A 22,147-nucleotide genomic window follows, 5' to 3' on the forward strand; every position below is an offset into this window, starting at 1 on the left:
AGTAAAATTAGAAAGTAACTCTGAACTCTAATGGTTTTTCAGTATTCAGGCTCAGGAAGAGTGTACTTGCAGTGCGTAGCTATAGTCTGTTTGCGGTCTCATATCTCAGGTTATGAAGAATCAGCCATCATACTTCAGACAGAAATAATATCATGAATAACATGTCAGACTGTTAATATGGCAGTTAACAATCAGACTCCCTGCAGGGTAACTTGTTGGCTAAGAACGGGCCTGCTAAGAGACTTGGCTAGCTAGGCATGGGAGTGGGTTTCTCTGCCGTACATCTCGGTCTGTCACACAAACCGTATGCAGTCCCCGCCGGGCAACAATACGCCATCTAGACCCTCATGAGGATTATGGAAAGGTGCCCCCCACCCCCCCTTCTCTGAAGGACCACAGATTTCATTGCTGCCAGAAAAGCTTTAATTGTTTCTATTCCCTGGATAACGAAATTGAGAAAATCTATGTTTTTTCCTCCAGGGTATTTTTTAATTAAAATAAGTTGCCTCCCATACAGGGCTGAGTGGAACTCAAGATGGCCATTAGGCTATTATTTTGCGCATGTAAATAAATAATGTTACTGTATGAATATTGATTGTGGAGAAGGTCCAAAAAATTCTGAATTAATTTCTGCAATAACTGCACTCACTACTCGGGCGCTAAATAACTGCGTCTTGTTTTTTCTTTAACCTTTTGCAGTTCACAAAGGGACCGGAACACCCTGCCAAAGAAAGGATTAAGGTGACTTGATTTAACCTTTCAGAGTAGTTTCCACCAGCCTTGCGTTTTAATGGCTCTCTTCCTGCGTGTGCTTAACACCTTTCCTGCCTGTCCGTCCTCCCAGTCGCTATGGTTCTGGCCAATCGGAGGACGAGAGCAAAGAGAGACGCCACTCCCACACCATCCTGAGCCTGACCGAGTCGGCCAGCCCCCCGATGCTCCCGTCCCCCACCTCGGTCTCCCTCTCCTCCAAGGGCCCTTTCACCAATGTGGGTGAGTGACGCGTCTGGCACCCCCTGCTGGTGTGGAGGGGGAAATACAGGCAGACATGGCTATGCCGAGAAACACGCTCACTGAGCACTTTATTAGGAACACCTGTACATCCTACTTATTCATGCGATTATCTAAACAGCCAATCGTGTGGCAGGAGTGCAATGCATAAAATCATGCAGATAAGTGTCAGGAGCTTCCGTTAATGTTCACATCAACCATCCAGTTGAAAAATGTAATCTAAGTGACTTTGACCATGGAAAGATTGTTGGTGGCAGACAGGGTGGTTTGAGTATCTCAAACTGCTGATCTCCAGGGATTTTCACGCACAACGGTCTCTAGAGTTTGCAGAGAATGGTGAGAGTCAAAAAACATCCACCGAGCAGCAGTTCTGTGATAATCCCTGGTGTAGTGCTTTAAGTAACAAATGGTTTTGAATATTTAGGGCTGGTTTCACAGAATCAGAGTAAGCTTTATCCTTGACTAAAGTGCATTTTGCATGGAGAAAGACCAAATTTTTATTTGGTCTTGGACGAGGCTTAATCTGTGTCTGCCAAGCTGGCCTATAGTGTACCATCGGAGCACTTGTAAAACAATGATACATTTTTGAGGATAATCGTGTCAAGATGCAGAATAAATGGGTATTAATTAAGTATAAAAGCCCATGTGAAAGCCCTTTAAATCTTAAAACCCCCTCATCACAGCATGATTCTCTCTGGACTGAATCCACTTAACTATTTTGCATAATTACAGTATTTGTCATTTTCGTAAACGGCATGCGTGGAGGAAGCTGGCTAAATTAGGATCTGTTTTGCGACCCTCCCGCCCCCTCAGTGGCCCCCACCCCCAACGGCGCCCCCCCCAGGATGACGCGATCCAACAGCATCCCCACCCACGACTCCGGGTTCGAGCTCTACGGGGTGTCTCCGCTGGGCAGCACCCTCTCGCTGGCCGACCGGCCCAAGAGCATGATCCGCTCCGGATCCTTCCGCGAACCTGCAGACGACGGTGAGTGTCCCCCGCCGCCCGCTTTCAGCCAGGGCGGGGCTTTCATTGCTTTTACTTCTTCTTTGTTTTATTGAGCCAATTTCATCTCTTTCTCTGGCTCAGTACCAGAAAGGCCAGTGTTTATGGGGGTAGCCTAGCGTAGCGGTTAGCGACTGCGGCTAATAAATCTGTGACTTCGTTGTCGACTCCCGGGTGGTGAAATCGCCTGTGTGCCCTTGTGCGACATGCTTAACATGAACTACTTAAGTAAATATATATACTTCAATTGCGTCTTAAATGTAAGCTGAGCAGTGCAATGCTTTTGATAATATTGGACTATTACTAGCTCGGACCTAGTACGACTTTAGAGCAGCCTGCTACTTTTACAGCCGCTCTGGATCGGAGTTTGAGCCCTTGGCCTTCCCCTCCGTTCGGTTTGTTAGCGGCTCCCTTTTTGCACTGTATGACGTAACTCTGGGGAGCCCGACCGAGTTCCTCCCGGTTTTCACGCCGCTGTGCCAAAACGGAGGTTTTGCGTCACTCGTTTACACGTCTGTGACTGTGTGAATCTGCAGTAATCGACCGCAGTTTATGTGCTGCTCATCCCCGAGCCAATGAAACGCAGCTGCCGAAGGAGGCGGGAGCGTGAAGCCTCTCGGCTGTAGACGGAAACGCAGCGAGCAGATCTTTCCCCTCGTTATGCTGTGGTCGCTGTGTCAGAGGAATATTAAAGGAATGCATCATTTCTAAAACCCTAAAACCTGTTATAACATTATCACTCTCTCCTGTTTTTTCTCTCTTTCTGTCCTTCGCCTTCTCCGCCTTGCTCTCCCCTTTCTTTCTTGTTTTTTCCTCCATAATTGTCCTTCATCTCTATCTTGTTCTCTCTCTATCTTGTTCTCTCTCTCTCTCTCTCTCTCTCTCTCTCTCTCTCTCTCTCCCTCCCTCTCTACAGTTCATGGCTCCGTCCTCTCCCTGGCGTCCAGCGCGTCATCTAACTATTCCTCGGTGAGTACTGTAGACTCCTGCCGACCGCAGCAGGTTTTGTCCAGAAGGTTCCGTCAGCAGGCAGCATGATGACCAGCCCTGTCAGAATAGTGCATCGCCGGGCGTGCAGTCCTCCAGACCTCACCAGAATTTAGTCGCTTATTAAAACCATGGTGATTAGCCTGTAAGAACTGGCTTTCTTCACTCATTGTTCACTGCACGCTTCAAAAAGCCACTGGCCGAAAAGTCTCTGATTTTGCTTTCACACTGGTCTGCACCAGAATCCATTTGGAATCGGTTCAGAATTCAAAATCCTGCAGATTGACTGGTGAAATATTCTCTGCTGATGAACTGGTGAAATATTCTCTGCTGATGAACAGGTGAAATATTATCTGCAGACAAACTGGTGAAATATTCTCTGCAGATGGACAGTTAAAATCGTATAACGTGCACGGTGCCCAACACCCCACCTCTCCTTCTCTGGCCCTTCCCCCTTTACTCTTTGACCTTTAACCTTGCCACTGCTGTAGGCTGCAGCTCTGACCCTAACCCTGCTCTAGTGGTAGCGCCTTATTCTCTCTCTCTTTCTCTCTGTCTGTCCCGCACGCTCTTTCAGGCTGAAGAGAGGATGCAGGGAGAGGTAAGTTCCTTCTGTCTGGACCCCCCGCCCCCCGCACGCTTACTCCACCCAGCACTCACCCTCCCTCCGGTCATTCCCTGCTCCAGATTAGTGCCCTCTGACAGGGTCTATCGTACTTCTACTGTACGTCTCCACTTCTTATTGTCGTGTGAACAGCTCTGCCTTCGTCAAGATTTTGGCGGGAAGATGCCATTTTATTGTCTCTCCTCCCGTCTGCAGGCTTCGTCTTAGGTCTATCACCCGTTGTTTTTCATCCAACTCCAACTCCCATCATGCCATTCCGCCTTCCCCTTCCCCCATTTTTAGTTATTCTTTTTAATATGATAATTGAAAATTCATGATATCCTGATATAAAATACACGGTACTGCAGAGAATTAAACTCATTGAATGCAGCTCAGAGAAAGCAAGCTGTCCTTATCTTCCACACAAATGGAGGCGGACTCGGTCTACCAGTGTGACGGACCGTTGTCTGTACAGGTATCGCGTTGTGCTCACTGGAGCCCGACGCCCGGAGTGCTTTGTTGGAGGCCCTGAATGACTAACAGACTCCTGTTTGTTGCTTTTGGCAGCAAATACGCAAGCTGAGGCGGGAACTGGAGTCCTCCCAGGAGAAAGTGGCCAACCTCACCACGCAGCTGTCTGCCAACGTATGTACTGTACTGCGCTTTACTGTGTGTGAACGTTACCCAACATACCTACTACTACAGGCTTTACTGTGTGTGAACGTTACCCAACATACCTACTGCTGCAGGCTTTACTGTGTGTGAACGTTACCCAACATACCTACTGCTGCAGGCTTTACTGTGTGTGAACCTCACCCAACATCCCTACTGCTGCAGGCTTTACTGTGTGTGAACGTTACCCAACATACCTACTACTGCAGGCTTTACTGTGTGTGAACGTTACCCAACATACCTACTACTGCAGGCTTTACTGTGTGTGAACATTACCCAACATCCCTACTACTGCAGGCTTTACTGTGTGTGAACCTTACCCAACATACCTACTGCTGCAGGTTTTACTGTGTGCGAACGTTACCCAACATACGTACTGCTGCACGCTTTACTGTGCCATTCCTCTGCGTGTGAACGTTACCCACCTCTGTGTCCACTTAGCAGAAGGGCAAATACAGGAAAGGTCCACCACCACTATTTCAGGTGAACACGCCTGCCACAGTGTAGCCTACAGTGGAGCTGACGGATTAAGAGGGTAACTAATAAGACGGGTTGATGTTGCCTATGAGGGCCATGTTATTTGGTATACATGGGCTCATTGCGGTTGAGAGGCCGCACAGATTCACCTCAGCTGTAGGTCCAGATACAACAGGTCCTTGCTAATCAGGGACCCCAGCCTCAATCATATTGAAATACGAGAAAGAGGGTGATGACTCTGAGGACAAAAGAAAGGGCTCAGGCTTACAATTACAAAATAGGCATTCAGCTGGAATAAGGCAGCATAAAAAAGGTACATTCAATATGGGGAAAAAGCCACTAACTCATCTCATTTTCCTGTAATCAAGTCACTGTTGTTGTACAGATGCATAGCAAAAGACAGGCAAAATATGAAGGGATGGGGTATATACTTAGTGTATATTTATAAAACTTTCATTGAGGGCTAATCTGAAAAGGCCAGTAGGTGAAGCAGACCACCTTCACGTTCACTTGATATATAGACAGTGACTGGTGGTTGGTTAAGTGGTTGGCCAATCATTGCCGACATTCTTCTCTTAGTCAGTACCACTGTACTCCATGATTGCATCTTTCTCCGAGCATGGTTTTCTCAAACTTGTCTTATCCCATTTGACTGTAGTTTGATAACAAGCAACTGCATAAACTTGAGTCTTCTATAGATGGTTTATGACCACTCGTCAAGTGCAATCATGGTGTTTATGTGACAAGTCCACCTCCTTTCTTCAGGAAAATAAAAAGCATACTTAAACTTGTTACTTTAAGGTAATTTAAGGCCTTTGAGAGAGGGGGTTGCTTAAGGAGAGGAGTACAGCGTAGCTTGCCAAAACCTCCGTCCCTCCAACGCAGTGTATTCGCTCCCGTCATTTATGTGAGTTTGCGTAGGAGGAAGAAACGCGCCCCCGGAGTCAGTAAAAACCATGCGCTGGCCTATGAAGGCCCCTCCCCAGACATGATAAACCCCCCCCCCTCCTGCCAGCGTGGTGGAGAATGCAGTCACCTTGCCTGAGCTGAGCACAGGGAGAGATTTACAGCACGGAGAGTTGTGGGAACGTGACGCCCCAATGCTCCCAGACAGAGCCTCCGAACCACTGCGGCCCCCATTAACCCAGCCTGGCCCCGCCCAATGCAGGCCCTGATCCCAGGTCTGTTTGCCTACCCCCTCCTGCGGACAGCGGAGAGGGAAGGGGGCGACTCGGCTGAGCCTGTCCGTCCGTCTGTCTCTGCACTGCAAGAAAAAAAATGCTTGAATCAGGCAAAATTATCTGCCAATGGGATGAGATTTCTTTTTAGATTTTGTTCAAACAAGATACAGAAACTTACACAGACAGTACTTTTAGCGAATTTATCTCATCAAAAAAATTGTTATAGCCTGAATATTTTCACTTGTACAGATTTCTTTGCAGTGTGTGCATTAGTCCAACCCTTTCTTTAAGTGGCGGACTCACCACTTGGTGACCCCAATCGACCTTGAGATTTTTTAAACCTGAGAGGGCGTTGGGTTCGTTGCCTTTTTGCGCTTGCATGTGGCCATCTTGTGGTAATTAAAGGAGCACCTATTTTCTGTGCTCTGCTGTGGCTTTACCTGCCCTTGGCAACGTGTGAGATTCTGTACTGGATGAAAGTTGCTGTCTGGGGAAACAAAAACGGGAATAAAAAAAGACAAAACCCTTGTTCCAGTGTCCATGAAAGCCATTTTTTGGGTTTTGAGAGATTAATTACTTCCATAACTCAGGCTAATGAGATCTGTATTCACCCTCAGATTATAGCCTTACTGTATGCTTTTGATAAGGGAGGGAACTATTAATTCCAGGAAATAATTTAGTTGTTGTGTGTGCGTTTTTTATTTATTTACTTATTTATTTCAGCAACACCGCTAAGAACGGGAGCCACAATAGCTTGTGATTAATGTGCCTGAGGCTTATACACCAACATTTGCTGCCCTTTGGCAAGGTTATTTGTGTCATTTTGGGTTAAATGTACAAGAGCTTAGCCTATTAGCTGGCCTTCTTGCCTTTGCCTGGTCAGTGCCTTTCTTGGCAGCCTTTCGCCATTGCATGTGCGTGTGTGAATTGGTGAATGAGAGGCATCAATCGTAAAGCGCTTTTATTCAAAGCACTATATAAATGCAGTCTGTTTACCATTCACCATTCGTCCGTCTTTCTGTTCAGGCAAACCTGGTGGCCGCCTTCGAGCAGAGCCTGGCCCTCATGACGACACGGCTGCAGAGCCTCTCGTTCAGCGCCGAGCAGAAGGTACGTCCTCCTGTCTTCTCTCTTTCTCTCTCTCTCTCTCTCTCTTTCTTTCTCAGTCTCTTTCTCTCTTTCTCTTTCTCTGTCTCTCTCTCTCTCTTTCTCAGTCTCTTTATCAGTCTCTTTATCAGTCTCTTTCTCTCTCTGTCTCTCTCTCTCTCTCTCTCTCTCTCTCTCTCTCTCTCTGTCTCTCTGTCTCTCTCTCTCTCTGTCTCTCTCTCTCTCTCTCTCTCTCCTCGCGTCACGGTCGAATGGGCGGCGGGGAGAGGGTCATTCATTCGCGCCCCACCTGGCGATGGCGCCCATGCAGAGGGGTAATGTTCACCTCCTTTGATCAGCGAGGAGGAACGGGGAGGGCCCGTAAAGGAGGTTTGAGCGTGGCCTCGTGAAGCGCTCCGAGCCGCGGGAGAGCCGATTAAACGCCTTTGATTCTCGCCCCCGGGGGGCGGTCCGCATCTGCGACACGTGCGTTAGATTTTTTTTTTCACCAGCGACTCGTATCTTCCCAGCTAAACCGCACGCACCTGAATATCCGCGAGCGTTCACCAGACCTTCAGCCGAGCCAAGCCGAGCAGATGCACCCCGCTGCACTTTGATTGGTTAATGTGTACCGTAGTTGTGTGTGACCCACATTCTGATATTAACCAACCGGATGGAGGGGAGGGCCCAGGGCTTCTGGGGGAGGGGGTGCTGGAGAGACCTGGGCAATGCGGTAGGAGGGGATCCCAAACAGGGTTGCTGTTGTCAGGTTGTGCTTTTTCATCATTGCTGGAGGGGTCCATGCTGGGTTGTGACTGTTCCCAATTAACGGGGAAATGCTGGTTTTTGGACCGTAAACGGAAATGTCATAGGACAGATGTGTTCGGCCTTACTGGTGCTCTTACTCTTGATGTGTTTGTGATGCAGTCAAATCCCTCGCTCAATACATCTGGGGTCTGAAAGTCAGCATATCCATACTTGAGAGGAAATATTCAGGAGAACAAAAGTCCCTCAAGTATTTTAGTCTTATATTTAGACTTAAAATAGTATTTCTATGACTTTACTATATAAGCAACCATTGTTGATTTATTTATCAGGGACAGTGTACATTAATCAACATTTTCAGTTTCCATATCAATGTAAATGCGCCAGAGTTAGCTAATAAACTCAATTTCATTTGTAGTCCCTAACCTGCATGTCTTTGGACTGTGGGAGGAAACCAGAGTACCTGGAGGAAACCCACGCAGACATGGGGAGAACATGCAAACACACAGAATGGCCAGGGCCCAGGACCTTCTTGTTGTGAGGCAACTGCACCACTGTGCTGCCCCTACATGTAATGAGACCGTTTTGACTCATTTCAAGATTTGCCAACGGGGTAAGAATTGCACTTGTCAAGTAAACAATACCAAGCTATTATCTTTTACGGGAGAGAAGAAAATAAGATTTTAAGCCTCATTACAAGACTGATGCGTGCGAAGCCGGACTTTTTTGCAGTCAATAACGTGTTCTCCAGCATTCCTGCACACTCTTCCCCACAGCCCCGGTATCCGGGTTAATTAAACATGGACTGCCCTCTTCCTCCTGCGTCATTTCTGCCTTGCCGCCCCCAGGGAATGGAGTAGTCTAGACCGTCGGCGTGGTGGTCTTTGTCTGAGCGTGAGCTGCCTTAGCGCAGCGACCCGAAAATGGACCGCAGTGTAATAAGCTAATCGGTGAAATCCGCGCACGGTTGACGCAAACGCATGCGGACACTGGCGGCCCACAGGACACGGTGTTGAGTAGCGCTGCAGACACTGCGGCCCACAGGACACGGTGTTGAGTAGCGCTGCAGACACTGCGGCCCACAGGACACGGTGTTGAGTAGCGCTGCAGACACTGCGGCCCACAGGACACGGTGTTGAGTAGCGCTGCAGACACTGCTGCCCCCAGGACACGGTGTTGAGTAGCGCTGCAGACACTGCGGCCCACAGGACACGGTGTTGAGTAGCGCTGCAGACACTGCGGCCCACAGGACACGGTGTTGAGTAGCGCTGCAGACACTGCGGCCCACAGGACACGGTGTTGAGTAGCGCTGCAGACACTGCGGCCCACAGGACACGGTGTTGAGTAGCGCTGCAGACACTGCGGCCCACAGGACACGGTGTTGAGTAGCGCTGCAGACACTGCGACCCACAGGACACGGTGTTGAGTAGCGCTGCAGACACTGCGGCCCACAGGACACGGTGTTGAGTAGCGCTGCAGACACTGCGGCCCACAGGACACGGTGTTGAGTAGCGCTGCAGACACTGCGGCCCACAGGACACGGTGTTGAGTAGCGCTGCAGACACTGCTGCCCACAGGACACGGTGTTGAGTAGCGCTGCAGACACTGCTGCCCACAGGACACGGTGTTGAGTAGCGCTGCAGACACTGCTGCCCACAGGACACGGTGTTGAGTAGCGCTGCAGACACTGTAAGCAGTAATGCGAGCCCCTACTCTCAGCAGGACACTGAGCTGGTGGAACTGCGAGAGACCATCGAGCTCCTGCAGACCAAGAACACCGAGGCTCAGGCCGTCATCCACGGGGCGCTCAACAACCCCGACATCGCCCCCAAAGGTAGGGAGGACCCCCCTAAAACCCAGTCACAGTACCGCAGCTATAAGAGGATTCAGTGTGCAAATATGTGATGATGAAGGATAGGCGATGTAGCCTATCTAGTGCTAGTAAGCAACAAGGTGATGTGAGTTAAGTGTCGAATCAGCTGCTGTCATTGACCCATTAAGTGCCGAGTAAGAACAAATGCCAGCACACCCTGCTGCTCTCCAGCACCAGGAGTGAGGACCACTGGTATAGATCTCTGGTAGCTTGTGCTCATGACAAGGGCGGTGGTTTTAAAGGTGGTGGTGGTGGTGGTGGTGATTATGATGATGATGGTGATGATGATGATGATGGTGGTGCTCTCGCCCCCTCTCCCCAGAGCTGCGGATCAAGCGGCAGAACTCGTCGGAGAGCATCTCCAGCCTCAACAGCATCACCAGCCACTCCAGCATCGGCAGCTTCAAGGACGCCGACGCCAAGAAGAAGAAGAAGAAGAGCTGGGTGAGCGGCCTTCAGTCTCTGAGAGCGAAACGCACAGCTCAGACCCCCTGAGATACAGCAGGCCTCCAAACATCTGTCTGTCTGTCTGTCTGTCTCTGTGTGTCTCTGCCCACATGCACTCCATGAAGTCTAGTTTGCCCTCACAATCTGGGCAGATTCAAGGTGACTCCTCTTGGAGCTAAGCCGGCGGATAAAGTGATGGCGGAAGGTCGACGCTGCCCGTCGCTCTCGGCGTCTCTCTCTCTCAAAGCCACGGCAGAGACGCGCTTTAATTACCTTTCATCCACCGTCCTCGCTCTCTGGCGTATTCACCCTCCATTCCTGCACAAAGTCCTGCTCAATTAAGCCACTTTTTTCAGTCTTTCTCCTCTGAGAGCATTGATTGGAAGTGCCTGACTTTGTGGAAATATTCTGTCAGATAAGCCCCAGGCTGCCCCCTCTCCATCTTTGTCTGGGGAATTCAAATAGGTGTAGAAATTCTAGGTTTAGTTCTCTTGCTTTATTTTTGCTTAATTCTTTTTTATAACAATATTCATTCAGGTCTGCTTAATGATGTGTAATACAAAAGGATGCCTAGTTGGCTTATGGTGGATATTTTCACCACAGCTGTGGCATAAGTTATCCTTCTTTCCACTTTATCTCCATAACTCTCGGTCCTCTCTCGATCTCTCCCCCAACAGTTGAGAAGCTCCTTCAACAAGGCCTTCAGCATTAAGAAGCCCAAGTCTGGCACCTCGTACTCCGACATCGAGGAGATTGTCACCCCCAACTCCTCGGCCCCCTCCTCCCCCAAGCTGTCTCACGAGGGCGGGGACAACCCCCCACTCTCTCTGGAGCCCTGCTCCTCCTCCGCTTCCTCCTCTGTGTAAGTTCCTGTCACTTTTCGGGTTTCAGAGCGGGTGCATTCTCAGGGCTGCGGGGCGTGGGCGGGTGTTCCCTCCTCAGCGATAGCTCATGCCCCAAACCCTCCCTCCCGCAGGATCTTCGAGGGTTCCGAGGAGCAGGAGAACGAGAACGAGAACGAGGACGAGAAGGTGGTGTCGGACCTGCGCTCCGAGCTGTGGGAGAAGGAGATGAAGCTGACGGACATCCGCTTGGAGGCCCTGAACTCCGCCCACCAGCTGGAGCAGCTGCGGGACGCCATGAACAGCATGCAGGTGGGGGGGGGAGTTGTCTTAGTTACCGGCCCACAGGCCTCAGCGTTCTCATCACGGGGCACGTTCAGTCAGAAAACGTTCTGCTACGGTTTCTGTGTTGGACGATACATTTCCTTCCAATGTTTTGCAACGGGCTTTGAGATATGTTTGCTCCCATTTGGTGGGTGTGTCAGGGGTGTAGTCCGAATCTATAATGACGTAGGCCTCTGCTTTAAAGGCTGGAGAACACCTTCTCAGACACCATAGGAGCAAACTGTACTGCGTCAGTCTGTCCACCCGCAGTTTGCAACCAGATGTTCAACACGCCACCATTTCTGTTGAAACATTTTGCCATGTTATGTTGAGGCTGAGGCGGCACGGATGGTGCAGTGGGTAGCACTGCCGCCTCACAGCAAGGAGGTCCTGGGTTCGAATCCCCGTTGGCCGGGGCCTCTCTGTGCGGAGTTTGCATGTTCTCCCCGTGTCTGCGTGGGTTTCCTCCGGCTACTCCGGTTTCCTCCCACAGTCCAAAGACATGCAGGTTAGGCTGATTGGAGAGTCTAAATTGCCCATAGGTATGAATGTGTGAGTGAATGGTGTGTGTGCCCTGCGATGGACTGGTGACCTGTCCAGGGTGTATTCCTGCCTTTCGCCCAATGTATGCTGGGATAGGCTCCAGCCCCCCTGCGACCCTGTTCAGGATAAGCGGGTTCAGATAATGGATGGATGGATGTTGAGGCTGAATGTGGCCCTGGTTTTAGTCAATAAAACAAAACATTCGCTAATTGCAGTGATGTCCGTAAATCTGCCCCCAGAGCCCAATTACCAATGTGTCCACTTTTTCAAACACCAACAGCTCCACTGATTTCACCTCTTATTTCACAACATTAAAAAAATCTCTTTCCAAAGGAATCATTTGAAATATAGCACGTTGCATGATGTTTTTATTAACTTTGAAGACTTTGATTCTGCGTGTTCGTATGCTGTAGGCTGCAGTGGCACACTTCCATGGGATCCAATGCAAGGCACCGATCAGTTCGTTGGGAACTCGTTCCTTTGTCACTTCGACACACTCAGGGCGGGGTATCGAACCGGCAACCAACTGCCAGAAAATTGGTCTTGTCTCCTGAGCTAATGTCGCCCCCCTCTATACTCTGTGTGACCTGCAGACGACTGTGGAGAACCTTAAGGCGGAGAACGATCAGTTGAAGACTGGAGGGAGCCCCAAGCCCCCCTCAGGTCCCCCCACCTCCACCTCCCAACCTTCAGGCTTAACGTCCCTCCTGGGCTCCTCATCGCCACGGCAATCGCTGACCATGTCCCTCACAAAGTCCTTCAGCCTGAGCCTCAATGAATGCAACAATACAGGTCAGTTTGTCAGAACCAGCACAGCCAAGAGAAATCTGCTCATTTGTTTTTGTTTATTTATTTGGGTAAATATTAGACATTCCTGCCAAATATGTGACCCATTGAACTCAAATTAGGTTGGTCAATTAGAGGTCAAAAGGGTTGTTTTTATTGGTAATCCAATGTAGACATAATATTATGGGGGGAAATGCGGTCATGGGTCCAGTGTGACCCAGAATTGTGCCTCAAATTCACTCCTTGTACCAATTTGTTTTATAAACGGCTGGGTACAACACAATCGTGCACCCAGCACGTCGGCCTCTGAGGACTTATTCAGCAGTTTTATTGTGGGATTATGTAGGCCAAGGACTGTTAAATTGCTGTCCTCAGCGGGCCGAAAACTGCTGGTTTTCTACCCTCCCTTTAGCTGGGAGTCTGATATGAAGACAGTCCGGGAATCGGTAGCACTAATTTTAGTACCGGGGATGAAAGAAAACCAGGACTGGATTTGGATTTGAGGACCAGATTTGATGACTCCCTGATTTAGGCCTAATTTTTCCGATGGTTCCTCCCCTCTCCTCCTGCAGACCTCTCTCCCGTGGAGGTCCTGAGCCTCCCGCCCCTGAGGGATGAAACACACCTGCGGGTGGTGGTGCACTTGCCTGACCAGCGACTTTTCAAAGACGTCAGTATTCTTGTTTTCTCTGCTCTGCCGTTGCTCTATGTTGTACATATTTGGTAGGCTGTCATTTGGTAGGCTGTCATCATGTTCAGATAGCTTGCGTAGTTCGCTACATTCCTTTATGGAAACGGTCTCAAACCCGTTGCCACAGAGGGCCGTGTGTATGCAGGTTTTTATTCCAGCCGATTAAATGCAAATGTGGTAAATGGCTGGCATTTATATAGCGCCTTAATTGATGCTTCTCATTCACCCATTCACACACACTCACACACCAACGGTGATTGGCTGCCATGCAAGGCACCAACCAGCTCATCAGGAGCATTTGGGGGTTGGGTGTCTTGCTCAGGTACACTTTGACACTGGCAACCCTCTGGCTCATAAGAGCAGTCGTCTGGCAGTCAATGTCACCCCTTAATGCTGCCTGAATTGATTCTGATCGCTCATTCAGCCACATGCATTTAACTGCTTATGTTAACAGCTGTTATTTAGACAACGCAAATAAGACATTTCACATTTTATACATTGTGTGCAGAAATACAGCACTAATTGAGAAAATGGTTGAACTAATTACAGTTGTGTTCAAAATAATAGCAGTGTGTTTAAAAACGTGAGTAAAGCTCAAAATCCTTATAATAGTTTTTATTTTGATGCATTGGGAACACTGCACATTATATCCTAAATCAAAACATGAAGAAAAATGTGTCAATTTTTAAATTACTTTACAGAAAATGAAGAAAAATGAATATTGGGCTGTTCAAAAAAATAACAGTGTCTGCATTTTTCTTTACAAACTCAAATATTTACTGTATAAACTGAAAAATCTTCAGGATTTAGCATTCCTGTGAATCACTAAACTAATATTTAGTTGTATAACCATGGTTTCTGAGAACTGCTTCACATCTGTGTTCCATGGAATCGACCAACTTCTGGCACCTATGAACAGGTATTTCAGCCCAGGATGATTTGACAACATTCCACAATTCCTCTGCATTTCTTGGTTTTGCCTCAGAAACAGCATTTTTGATGTCACCCCACAAGTTTTCATTTGGATTAAGGTCCGGGGATTGGGCTGGCCACTCCATAACTTTAATTTTGTTGGTCTGGAACCAAGATGCTGCTCGCTTACTGGTGTGTTTTGGGGTCGTTGCCCATTTCAAGGGCATTTCCTCTTCGGCATGAGGCAACATGACCTCTTCAAGTATTTTGATATAGGCAAACTGATCCATGATCCCTTGTATGCGATAAATAGGCCCGACACCATAGTAAGAGAAACATCCCCATATCATGATGCTTGCACCACCATGCTTCACTGTCTTCAGAGTGTACTGTGGCTTGAATTCAGTGTTTGGTGGTCGTCTGACAAACTGCCTGCGTCCCTTGGACCCAAAAAGAACAATTTTACTTTCATCAGTCCACAAAATGTTTCTCCATTTCTCTTTAGGCCAGTTGATGTGTTCTTTGACAAATTGTATCCTCTTCAGCATGTGTCTTTTTTTTAACAGTGGGACTTTGCGGGGGCTTCTTGCCGATAGATTAGCTTCACACAGACGTCTTCTAATTGTCACAGTACTCACCAGTAACTTCAGACTGTCTTTGATCACCCTGGAGCTGATCATTGGCTGAGTCTTTGCCATTCTGGCTATTCTTCGATCCATTTGAATGGTAGTCTTTCGTTTTCTTCCACGTCTCTCTGGTTTTGCTTTCCATTTTAAAGCATTGGAGATCATTTTAGCCGAGCAGCCTATTATTTTCTGCACTTCTTTATATGTTTTTCCCTCTCCAATCAACGTTTTAATCAAAGTACACTGTTCTTTTGAACTTTCAGAGAGAAATGCATGCAAACATGTGCTGGCTTCATCCTTAAATAAGGGCCACTTGATTCACACCTGTTTTTTCACAGAATGAATGACCTCACTAATTGAACTCCACACTGCTATTATTTTGAACACGCCTCTTTCAATTAATTATTCAATTACACAGACTCAGGAGCATGTGTATCATGAATGTTGTGTCTTGGTTTTCTATGACTCTACTACACCTACTGGTAAATTATTTGCCATGTAGTAATATATTTTCTACCAAAAACAGTGATTGATCTGGTAAGTCATGTTGGACTGCTATTATTTTGAACACAACTGTATATCATCGAAATCTAAAGCTGGAATGAAAACCAACATCCTCTTGGCCATGCCGGGTGCTGAGTTTGAGACCACGGCCTTACGGCACGATTGCTGCATTGCGGCATTGCTGCAGCACTGATGAAATGCAGTACACGTTTCTGCTTTAAGGTTGCGGTTTATGTATGGATTTTCTCGGTCGTCCTGATGTGGTCGGCCATTTTATTTTCCCTTTTTCATATCGCAGGAGGTGAAGCAGCAGGACTACTTCATCGGCTCGGTGAAGGTGAACGGGAAAACGGACTGGGCCGGTCTGGATGCTGATGTCAGCCAGGCCTTCCAGGTGCCTCATCCCATCTTATTCTGTTATGACCGCTGGGTCAAATGATTTAGAGTGACAAGCAAAGAGCACCTTACTTTGCGGTAACACGGTAAGACTTGTTTTACAGCCCGTTAATTACCTAGCGTACTAATTATTAGGTAACTACTTTGATTTCAGTGGTAGGTACTTTGCAACAAAGTCAGTGGGTATGTAAGTACTATGTAAGTACATTTTACAGCCTGGTTCATAGTACTTGCCTCTGAAATCAAAATGGTTGCCTAATACGTACCTGGTATTCACCTATGAAATTGTAGGTAATTAACCGGCTGTAAAATAAAGCATTAACGAAGCTGCTGCAGATCATGTTCCTCTGGCCAGCACTTCTGCAATCTACGTAGGTGTGCGTTTCTCTCGTACAGTAATCAATTAATTCACGTACTGGTAAAATTCCTGTATAATACTCACAATTCTGAAAGAAACGCAATTGCTTTGACCAATGTCGAGACAATAATTACTAGTTCATATGACTGCACATTTTAGTTTGTAACATGTTTACTTGAAAATTACTGTCACTAAAATAACTTTTTAGATTTTTTTGTCCCACGTCTTATAGGACTACCTGTTCAATGATATGCCCCCCCCCCTCCTCTCCTCTCCTCGTTTTAAGCTGAGGCTAATGCGGGTCTCCTTGTCTCACCAGGACTATATCAGCAGGGTGGACCCGACCTCCAGCCTGGGCCTGTCTGCAGACTCCATCTGCAGCTACAGCCTCAACCAAGGCAGGAGGGTGCTGGGTGGGGACTGCCCAGAGACCACACCCTCCTGGTGCATGGGCAAGGGCCCTTGCTGCATCACTGTGGCCCTTAAAGGTGAATAGTGAGGCTTTTAGGCTTTTATTTAGGTGCTGATATCCAAAAGAAGGCGTTTGTGTGGTTTCACGTACCAAATACAATCTCCGTCCAGTTTCACATGTCCACACTCTTGACCTAGAACAATCTGTTTTAGTGACTGTGTCTCACTGACATTAAGACACCTCTGTTCTGATTGGCTCCTAGCTCCAACTAACTGAACGTCATCTGTTCTGACTACAAAGTGTGGGCCGCGCTAAAGCAAACGAGCATACATTTATGCCGTAACTTCACGGAGGTCGTTTAAAATGCACATTTTCTTCATACGGATGGTTTGGATTCATTTGCGTTTTGATACTTTCACAGTTTTTAATAACACCTTAAACTCCTTAATAATCTCCATAGCAAGGGACATGTCATTCTCCACAATATGGGCCATTGAGATAAATGCTAAATTAAATGTTGAAATGTGTCTAATTTTGAGTATTTCTGTGGGCAGGGAGGCAAATAATGAGACAACGGTCACGACATCTTAATTGCCGCGTGTTTCAAGTCTCAAGCCCTTCTTAATGTTCGCACTTTCAAAATAGTGGTGGACCATCATGACCTGCACCACTGAATTTCATTGTAGCCGTGGACCACGATGACATACTGTCCTGTACATCTCAGCATTTTAGTGTTATGGCAAACTATAAAGGCCTATTGTACATTCAGTTCCTGAATTTTAAAATGGCACTGGTTCCCGTAAACCTGCACCACACCGCTGAATATAGCAGCTATGGCCTCACAGTGACACCCAGTAGTGGCTGACCGTAATGACCTCACCTCACTTCCTGGAGGAACTGGGGGAGGGAGTCTTCACAAAACCCAGATGAGTAGGAGTTCTTGTTCTTTATCAGTGACAGAACAATGGTTCACGAACAGTTTTTAGTGACCTCATCTTGTGGTAGCTGAACTCGGTGTGGGAGTCGTGAATATCAGCCTCTCCTTTCCCTCCTGTGGCTGTGTTTTAGTGTATTATTGCTTCACTTTGGGGGGGGGGGTCATGGCAGTTTTATTTGGCCAATCTATCCATTTTCATTATGAGCAGGCTCAGGGCATCTTAGAACAGATCTCAGGAATATCTGTGCAGATGTATAAATAAATATCATCATAACCATCCATAGAAATCGTAATAAATGTATACAGTGTACAGTACAGTAAGTCTACAGGGAGCCTGGAAAGGCCAGATATGCTTTGGTGTTCACTTGTACCACATATAAAAGCATTGATGCTACTCTCCTGAGGCACCAAGTCTTTCTGTTGTTGCCGCGGCTACAATATAATCCCCTTTCTTCTTTCTCCAACAGTCCTCCTCCTCTTTATCGGATTGTCTGTGTTATTTTCACAAGCACCTACCTACGCACCCTCTGTTTGACCACAGGCTGCCCTTGCTTTCACAGTAAGGGCTCAGATAAGATGCCCGTAATGCAGCAGTCTGAAAAGGCAGTGTAGCACTCAACAGGTCTACAGGCACCGATTACATTACTGTTATTTAGCTGTCACTTGTATCCAAAGGGACTTACAGTTCCTGGCATCTTTGGCCATTCCACAGTCAAAGATCACATTTTTCCCCCATTCTGACGTTGGTCTGAAACTGCTGAACCTCGTGACCACATTTACATGCTTTTATGCATTTAGTTGCTGCCACATGGTTGGCTGAATAAATATTGGCATTAACGAGCTGGTGTACAGGTATACCTAATAAAGTGCTCAGTGAGTGTTTGTTTCTTTATCCTGTTTATTTGGCTGGTGAGGTGTTTTCAGTATCTACTCTCAGGCCATCTGTTCAGATCTTGCTGGTGATTTATTAATGATAGCATTCTGCTTCTATTGGTTGCAATGGTATTTATTGTCTTTGTTTGGTATATTTTAACTTTCATGAAATGTCTGTAACCCTGCTATTATGTCTGGGCCCATTGACCCCATTAGTGTTTGACATCTCTTAAAAACGAGCTAGCCTTTTTAAAATCTTGATACTGTATGATTTTTAAAAAAATATATATTTTGGTGGGATTAAATAGTAAACATGCAATAAACATAATGGTTTGTTTTCAGAAGTCCTGTACCAATCTGTTGTATGGATTTATTTTGACCCTCCAACTGTATAAAATGTCAGAAAATATACAACCATTTTTATTTTAATCTCCGATTTCTTTGTGGATGATTTTGGTGGCACTTTCCCATACAGGTGCCAAACTTTCACTTCCCGTACCTCTGAATTGAGAGGTTGTTCATTTAAACTGTTGGAGTCTCTTAATGTAATAGAAGGGTTAACAGGGTGACGGTCTGCACTAACCAGCTGTCCTCTGCATTGGGAATAAACTCTGATAAAGACAAAATGGCCCCAGACTTTTAATTCTATCTGCTGTCATAACTTCGAATGCATATGTGCTGAATTTGCCGGCTGTGTTGGAACGGTCTCTCTCCACTCCGTTCAGGGCTGAGGTCGCAGCGTTAAAAGTCCCTCTCCTCTCCGTGCTCAGGGCTGAAGGAGAAGTGCGTGGACAGCCTGGTGTTCGAGACACTCATCCCCAAGCCCATGATGCAACACTACATCAGCCTGCTGCTCAAGCACCGCCGCCTCATCCTGTCGGGCCCCAGTGGCACCGGGAAGACCTACCTCACCTCCCGGCTGGCCGAGTACCTGGTGGACCGCAGCGGACGGCAGCTCACCGAGGGCATCGCCGTCAACTACAACATGCACCGCCAGTCCTGCAAGGTGAGGGACCCAGGAGGGGCCGGGAGGGGCCACTCAACCTGCGGCAGGGGGGGGGATTTCAACCCCTTCACTCGCTTCCCCCTGCTGTCAATCTGAAAAAAAGACGGGGTGTGCTAGGGCCAGAGTTCGGGTCAGTTCCGTTTCAGTTCAATCAATTTAAATTCGAATTCAGTTGGTTGAAATATCCTCATAGGTATTCCCTGTGTTTTACCAGTCTGTGTCCATGGACTCTCAAATTATTGAAGTGTACTGTCAAATTATTGAATTACTACGTCGCTGCAAGTGAAACATGGAGTGCTGCTTTGGATGTATGCAGCCAGTGATTTTCAAATCAATACTGATCAATAATGTCATTGTTTGGAGGACAATGAAAATAATCTTATGTCTTGAAGTTTTGTTCATTGACTCATCTTCTTGAGCTGATCACAGGAGAATAAACACTGTTGATGGCACTTCCTTGTTCTTCTTCTTGGCTCTCAGGATCTTCAGCTCTACCTGTCCAACCTGGCCAATCAGATTGACCGGGAGACCAGCACAGGAGACGTCCCATTGGTCATAGTCGTGGACGACCTCAGTGACTCCGCCTCCATTAGCGAGCTTGTCAACGGTGCCCTCACCTGCAAGTACCATAAGTGGTGAGCTGCCGTGACATATTTATAAATGAGGGATCAGTAACAAACAGCCCTCGAGGGCAGAGAACTGCTGGTTTTCCACCCACCCTTTACCTGGGAGTCAGATGTGAACACAGTCTACCAAATCAGTAGGGCTAATTACCCAGGAGAAACGGGAACCAGGGATTTAAATTCGAGAGGTTGAATAGCAGAGTACAGGGAATTAAACAGTCCTCATCTACATGCATTACGCTGGTTATCAATCTTTCCTTAAAGAGTGTTTTCCGTCTCCCCCTCCCTCCGCAGTCCATACATCATCGGAACAACCAATCAGCCTGTGAAGATGACCCCCAACCACGGTCTACATCTCAGCTTCAGGTATTCACGTGACCCAAACACACACAGTGGTAGAAAGCGTCTTTTTGTAACAGCTTTAAAATCAGTTTTTGTTCTCCTTTCGTTAAATTGGAGCAGTGTTTGATGATTTGTGCTTGAGGAACCGTGAAACCTTTGTGTAGTCAAGGGGGGAGGGGGGGGGGTACCCATAGGAAATGGCCACAAAGCCCACACTGGTTCTCCATTTCACTGAATGTGACATTGTTTGTGACCTTCTGTATCTGTCCTGCTGTCCATCAAGCCTTATAATATTGTATGTTGTCACTATTCATAGATCACAGCTGTAGCATTTTTAACTAATATTTAAATTTTTTGTTACTTCTTAACATTTTATTTTCATTACCACAGTGAGGTATAATGTGCAATACTGTACAGGATTATTATTACTATTTTTATTATTATTATTATTATTATTATTATTATTATTATTATTATTATTATTGATATCATTAAAAGGTCATCTGTGAACCCAGGGATTGCACATACCAGTCCTGGTGTCTGGTTTTTGGTGTGTTTCTGCACAAAAATGAGTCGACAAAGGACGAAATTGACTGCTAATGTCTCCTCCCTCTCCTATCTTTTCCCTCTCTCCCTCTTCTCTCTCTTCCTCCTTTTCTCTCTCCCTCCCTCCTCTCCCCCTCTCTCTGCTCCTCTCCACTTCAGAATGGTGACGTTCTCCAATAACGTGGAGCCGGCTAACGGGTTCCTGGTGCGGTACCTGCGCAGGAAGCTGGTGGAGTCGGAGAGCGGGGGCAGCCTGGACAGCGAGGATCTCCTGCGGGTGCTGGACTGGGTGCCCAAGCTGTGGTACCACCTGCACGCCTTCCTAGAGAAGCACAGCACCTCAGACTTCCTCATTGGTACGGGGTCAGAGGTCATACTACTCAAATACCTGGTTTGGCCTGGTTCGTAGCTGGTGCCTGATTTGGTGCCATCATCCCCGTTGACTGAAGTCCTCCCTACACTAGGTGGCGCTAGAGTCCACTGTGTAGCTCTGCAGGGCTGCCAGCCACAGTCGGCTTTGGCACCGGTTGGACGTTATAGTTATGAGCCGTCCAGGAGCCCTCAGTATGAGGAAGGTTGTTGGTTGACAGGGGTTTCCTAATTTCCTAAATTGTGTGCAGGTCCCTGCTTCTTCCTGTCCTGCCCGGTCACTGTGGAGGAGTTCCGTTCCTGGTTCATCGACCTGTGGAACCATTCCATCATCCCCTACCTGCAGGAGGGTGCCAAGGACGGCATCAAGGTACTGCAGGGGACAGTCCCCTCCTGGAGTAATGCATGGTTAAGGGCTTTGCTCAAGGGCCCAACAGCTGTGCGGATCTTATCGTTGCTAGACCAGGGCTCAAACAACCAGCCTTCCAGGTCCCAGTCATGTACCTTAGCCACTAGGCTCCAGGCTGCCCCCTTTTGTGTGACTGTTACTTAGGAGCAGTCATGTGACCGTACCGTTGTGCTGTGGTGCTGCAGGTGCATGGTCAGAAGGCTGTTTGGGAGGACCCGGTGGAGTGGGTGAGGGGAACCCTACCCTGGCCCTCTGCCCAGCAGGACCAGGCCAAGCTCTTCCACCTGCCCCCTCCCACTGTGGGCCCCAGCAGCGCTGGCCAGCCCCCCGAGGAGAGGGTCACCAAGGAAGCCCCCCCCAGCTCCCTCGACTCAGACCCGCTGGTGAGTCTCTCTCATACGCTGATGTCATCAAGGTCTGATAGTTTTGTAGTTCACGAGGCAACCTGAAAGCAGTAAAATCCAGCAGGTGCCAGCTCTTCCCTGGGCCTTCTCGTGCTACAGGCCTGAGGTTTATGACATTAGTCGTAGACATTAAAAT

General features: G+C 47.7%; 1 protein-coding gene across 4 annotated transcripts in view; it reads left to right on the plus strand.

Annotated features, from left to right (window-relative positions):
* The window catches only part of LOC133138225 (neuron navigator 1-like), a 171,072-nt gene that overhangs the window by 146,135 nt on the left and 2,790 nt on the right, over positions 1 to 22,147 (plus strand). For 3 of the 4 annotated variants that reach the window (XM_061256807.1, XM_061256809.1, XM_061256808.1), the window contains 21 exons: positions 700 to 741; positions 845 to 993; positions 1,825 to 1,998; positions 2,933 to 2,985; positions 3,581 to 3,604; positions 4,175 to 4,252; positions 6,964 to 7,047; positions 9,508 to 9,622; positions 9,984 to 10,105; positions 10,786 to 10,970; positions 11,085 to 11,262; positions 12,411 to 12,609; positions 13,176 to 13,273; positions 15,635 to 15,730; positions 16,410 to 16,578; positions 19,083 to 19,318; positions 19,799 to 19,953; positions 20,236 to 20,307; positions 20,989 to 21,185; positions 21,450 to 21,568; positions 21,793 to 21,990. In XM_061256807.1, the coding sequence (XP_061112791.1) occupies positions 700 to 741; positions 845 to 993; positions 1,825 to 1,998; positions 2,933 to 2,985; positions 3,581 to 3,604; positions 4,175 to 4,252; positions 6,964 to 7,047; positions 9,508 to 9,622; positions 9,984 to 10,105; positions 10,786 to 10,970; positions 11,085 to 11,262; positions 12,411 to 12,609; positions 13,176 to 13,273; positions 15,635 to 15,730; positions 16,410 to 16,578; positions 19,083 to 19,318; positions 19,799 to 19,953; positions 20,236 to 20,307; positions 20,989 to 21,185; positions 21,450 to 21,568; positions 21,793 to 21,990 (2,743 nt within the window). The remainder of the gene's footprint in view (positions 1 to 699; positions 742 to 844; positions 994 to 1,824; positions 1,999 to 2,932; positions 2,986 to 3,580; positions 3,605 to 4,174; positions 4,253 to 6,963; positions 7,048 to 9,507; positions 9,623 to 9,983; positions 10,106 to 10,785; positions 10,971 to 11,084; positions 11,263 to 12,410; positions 12,610 to 13,175; positions 13,274 to 15,634; positions 15,731 to 16,409; positions 16,579 to 19,082; positions 19,319 to 19,798; positions 19,954 to 20,235; positions 20,308 to 20,988; positions 21,186 to 21,449; positions 21,569 to 21,792; positions 21,991 to 22,147) is intronic. The other variant, XM_061256810.1, reaches the window with a different exon arrangement.

The sequence above is a fragment of the Conger conger genome, chromosome 10 (genome assembly GCF_963514075.1).
Source record: "Conger conger chromosome 10, fConCon1.1, whole genome shotgun sequence".
Classification (NCBI taxonomy): domain Eukaryota; kingdom Metazoa; phylum Chordata; class Actinopteri; order Anguilliformes; family Congridae; genus Conger; species Conger conger.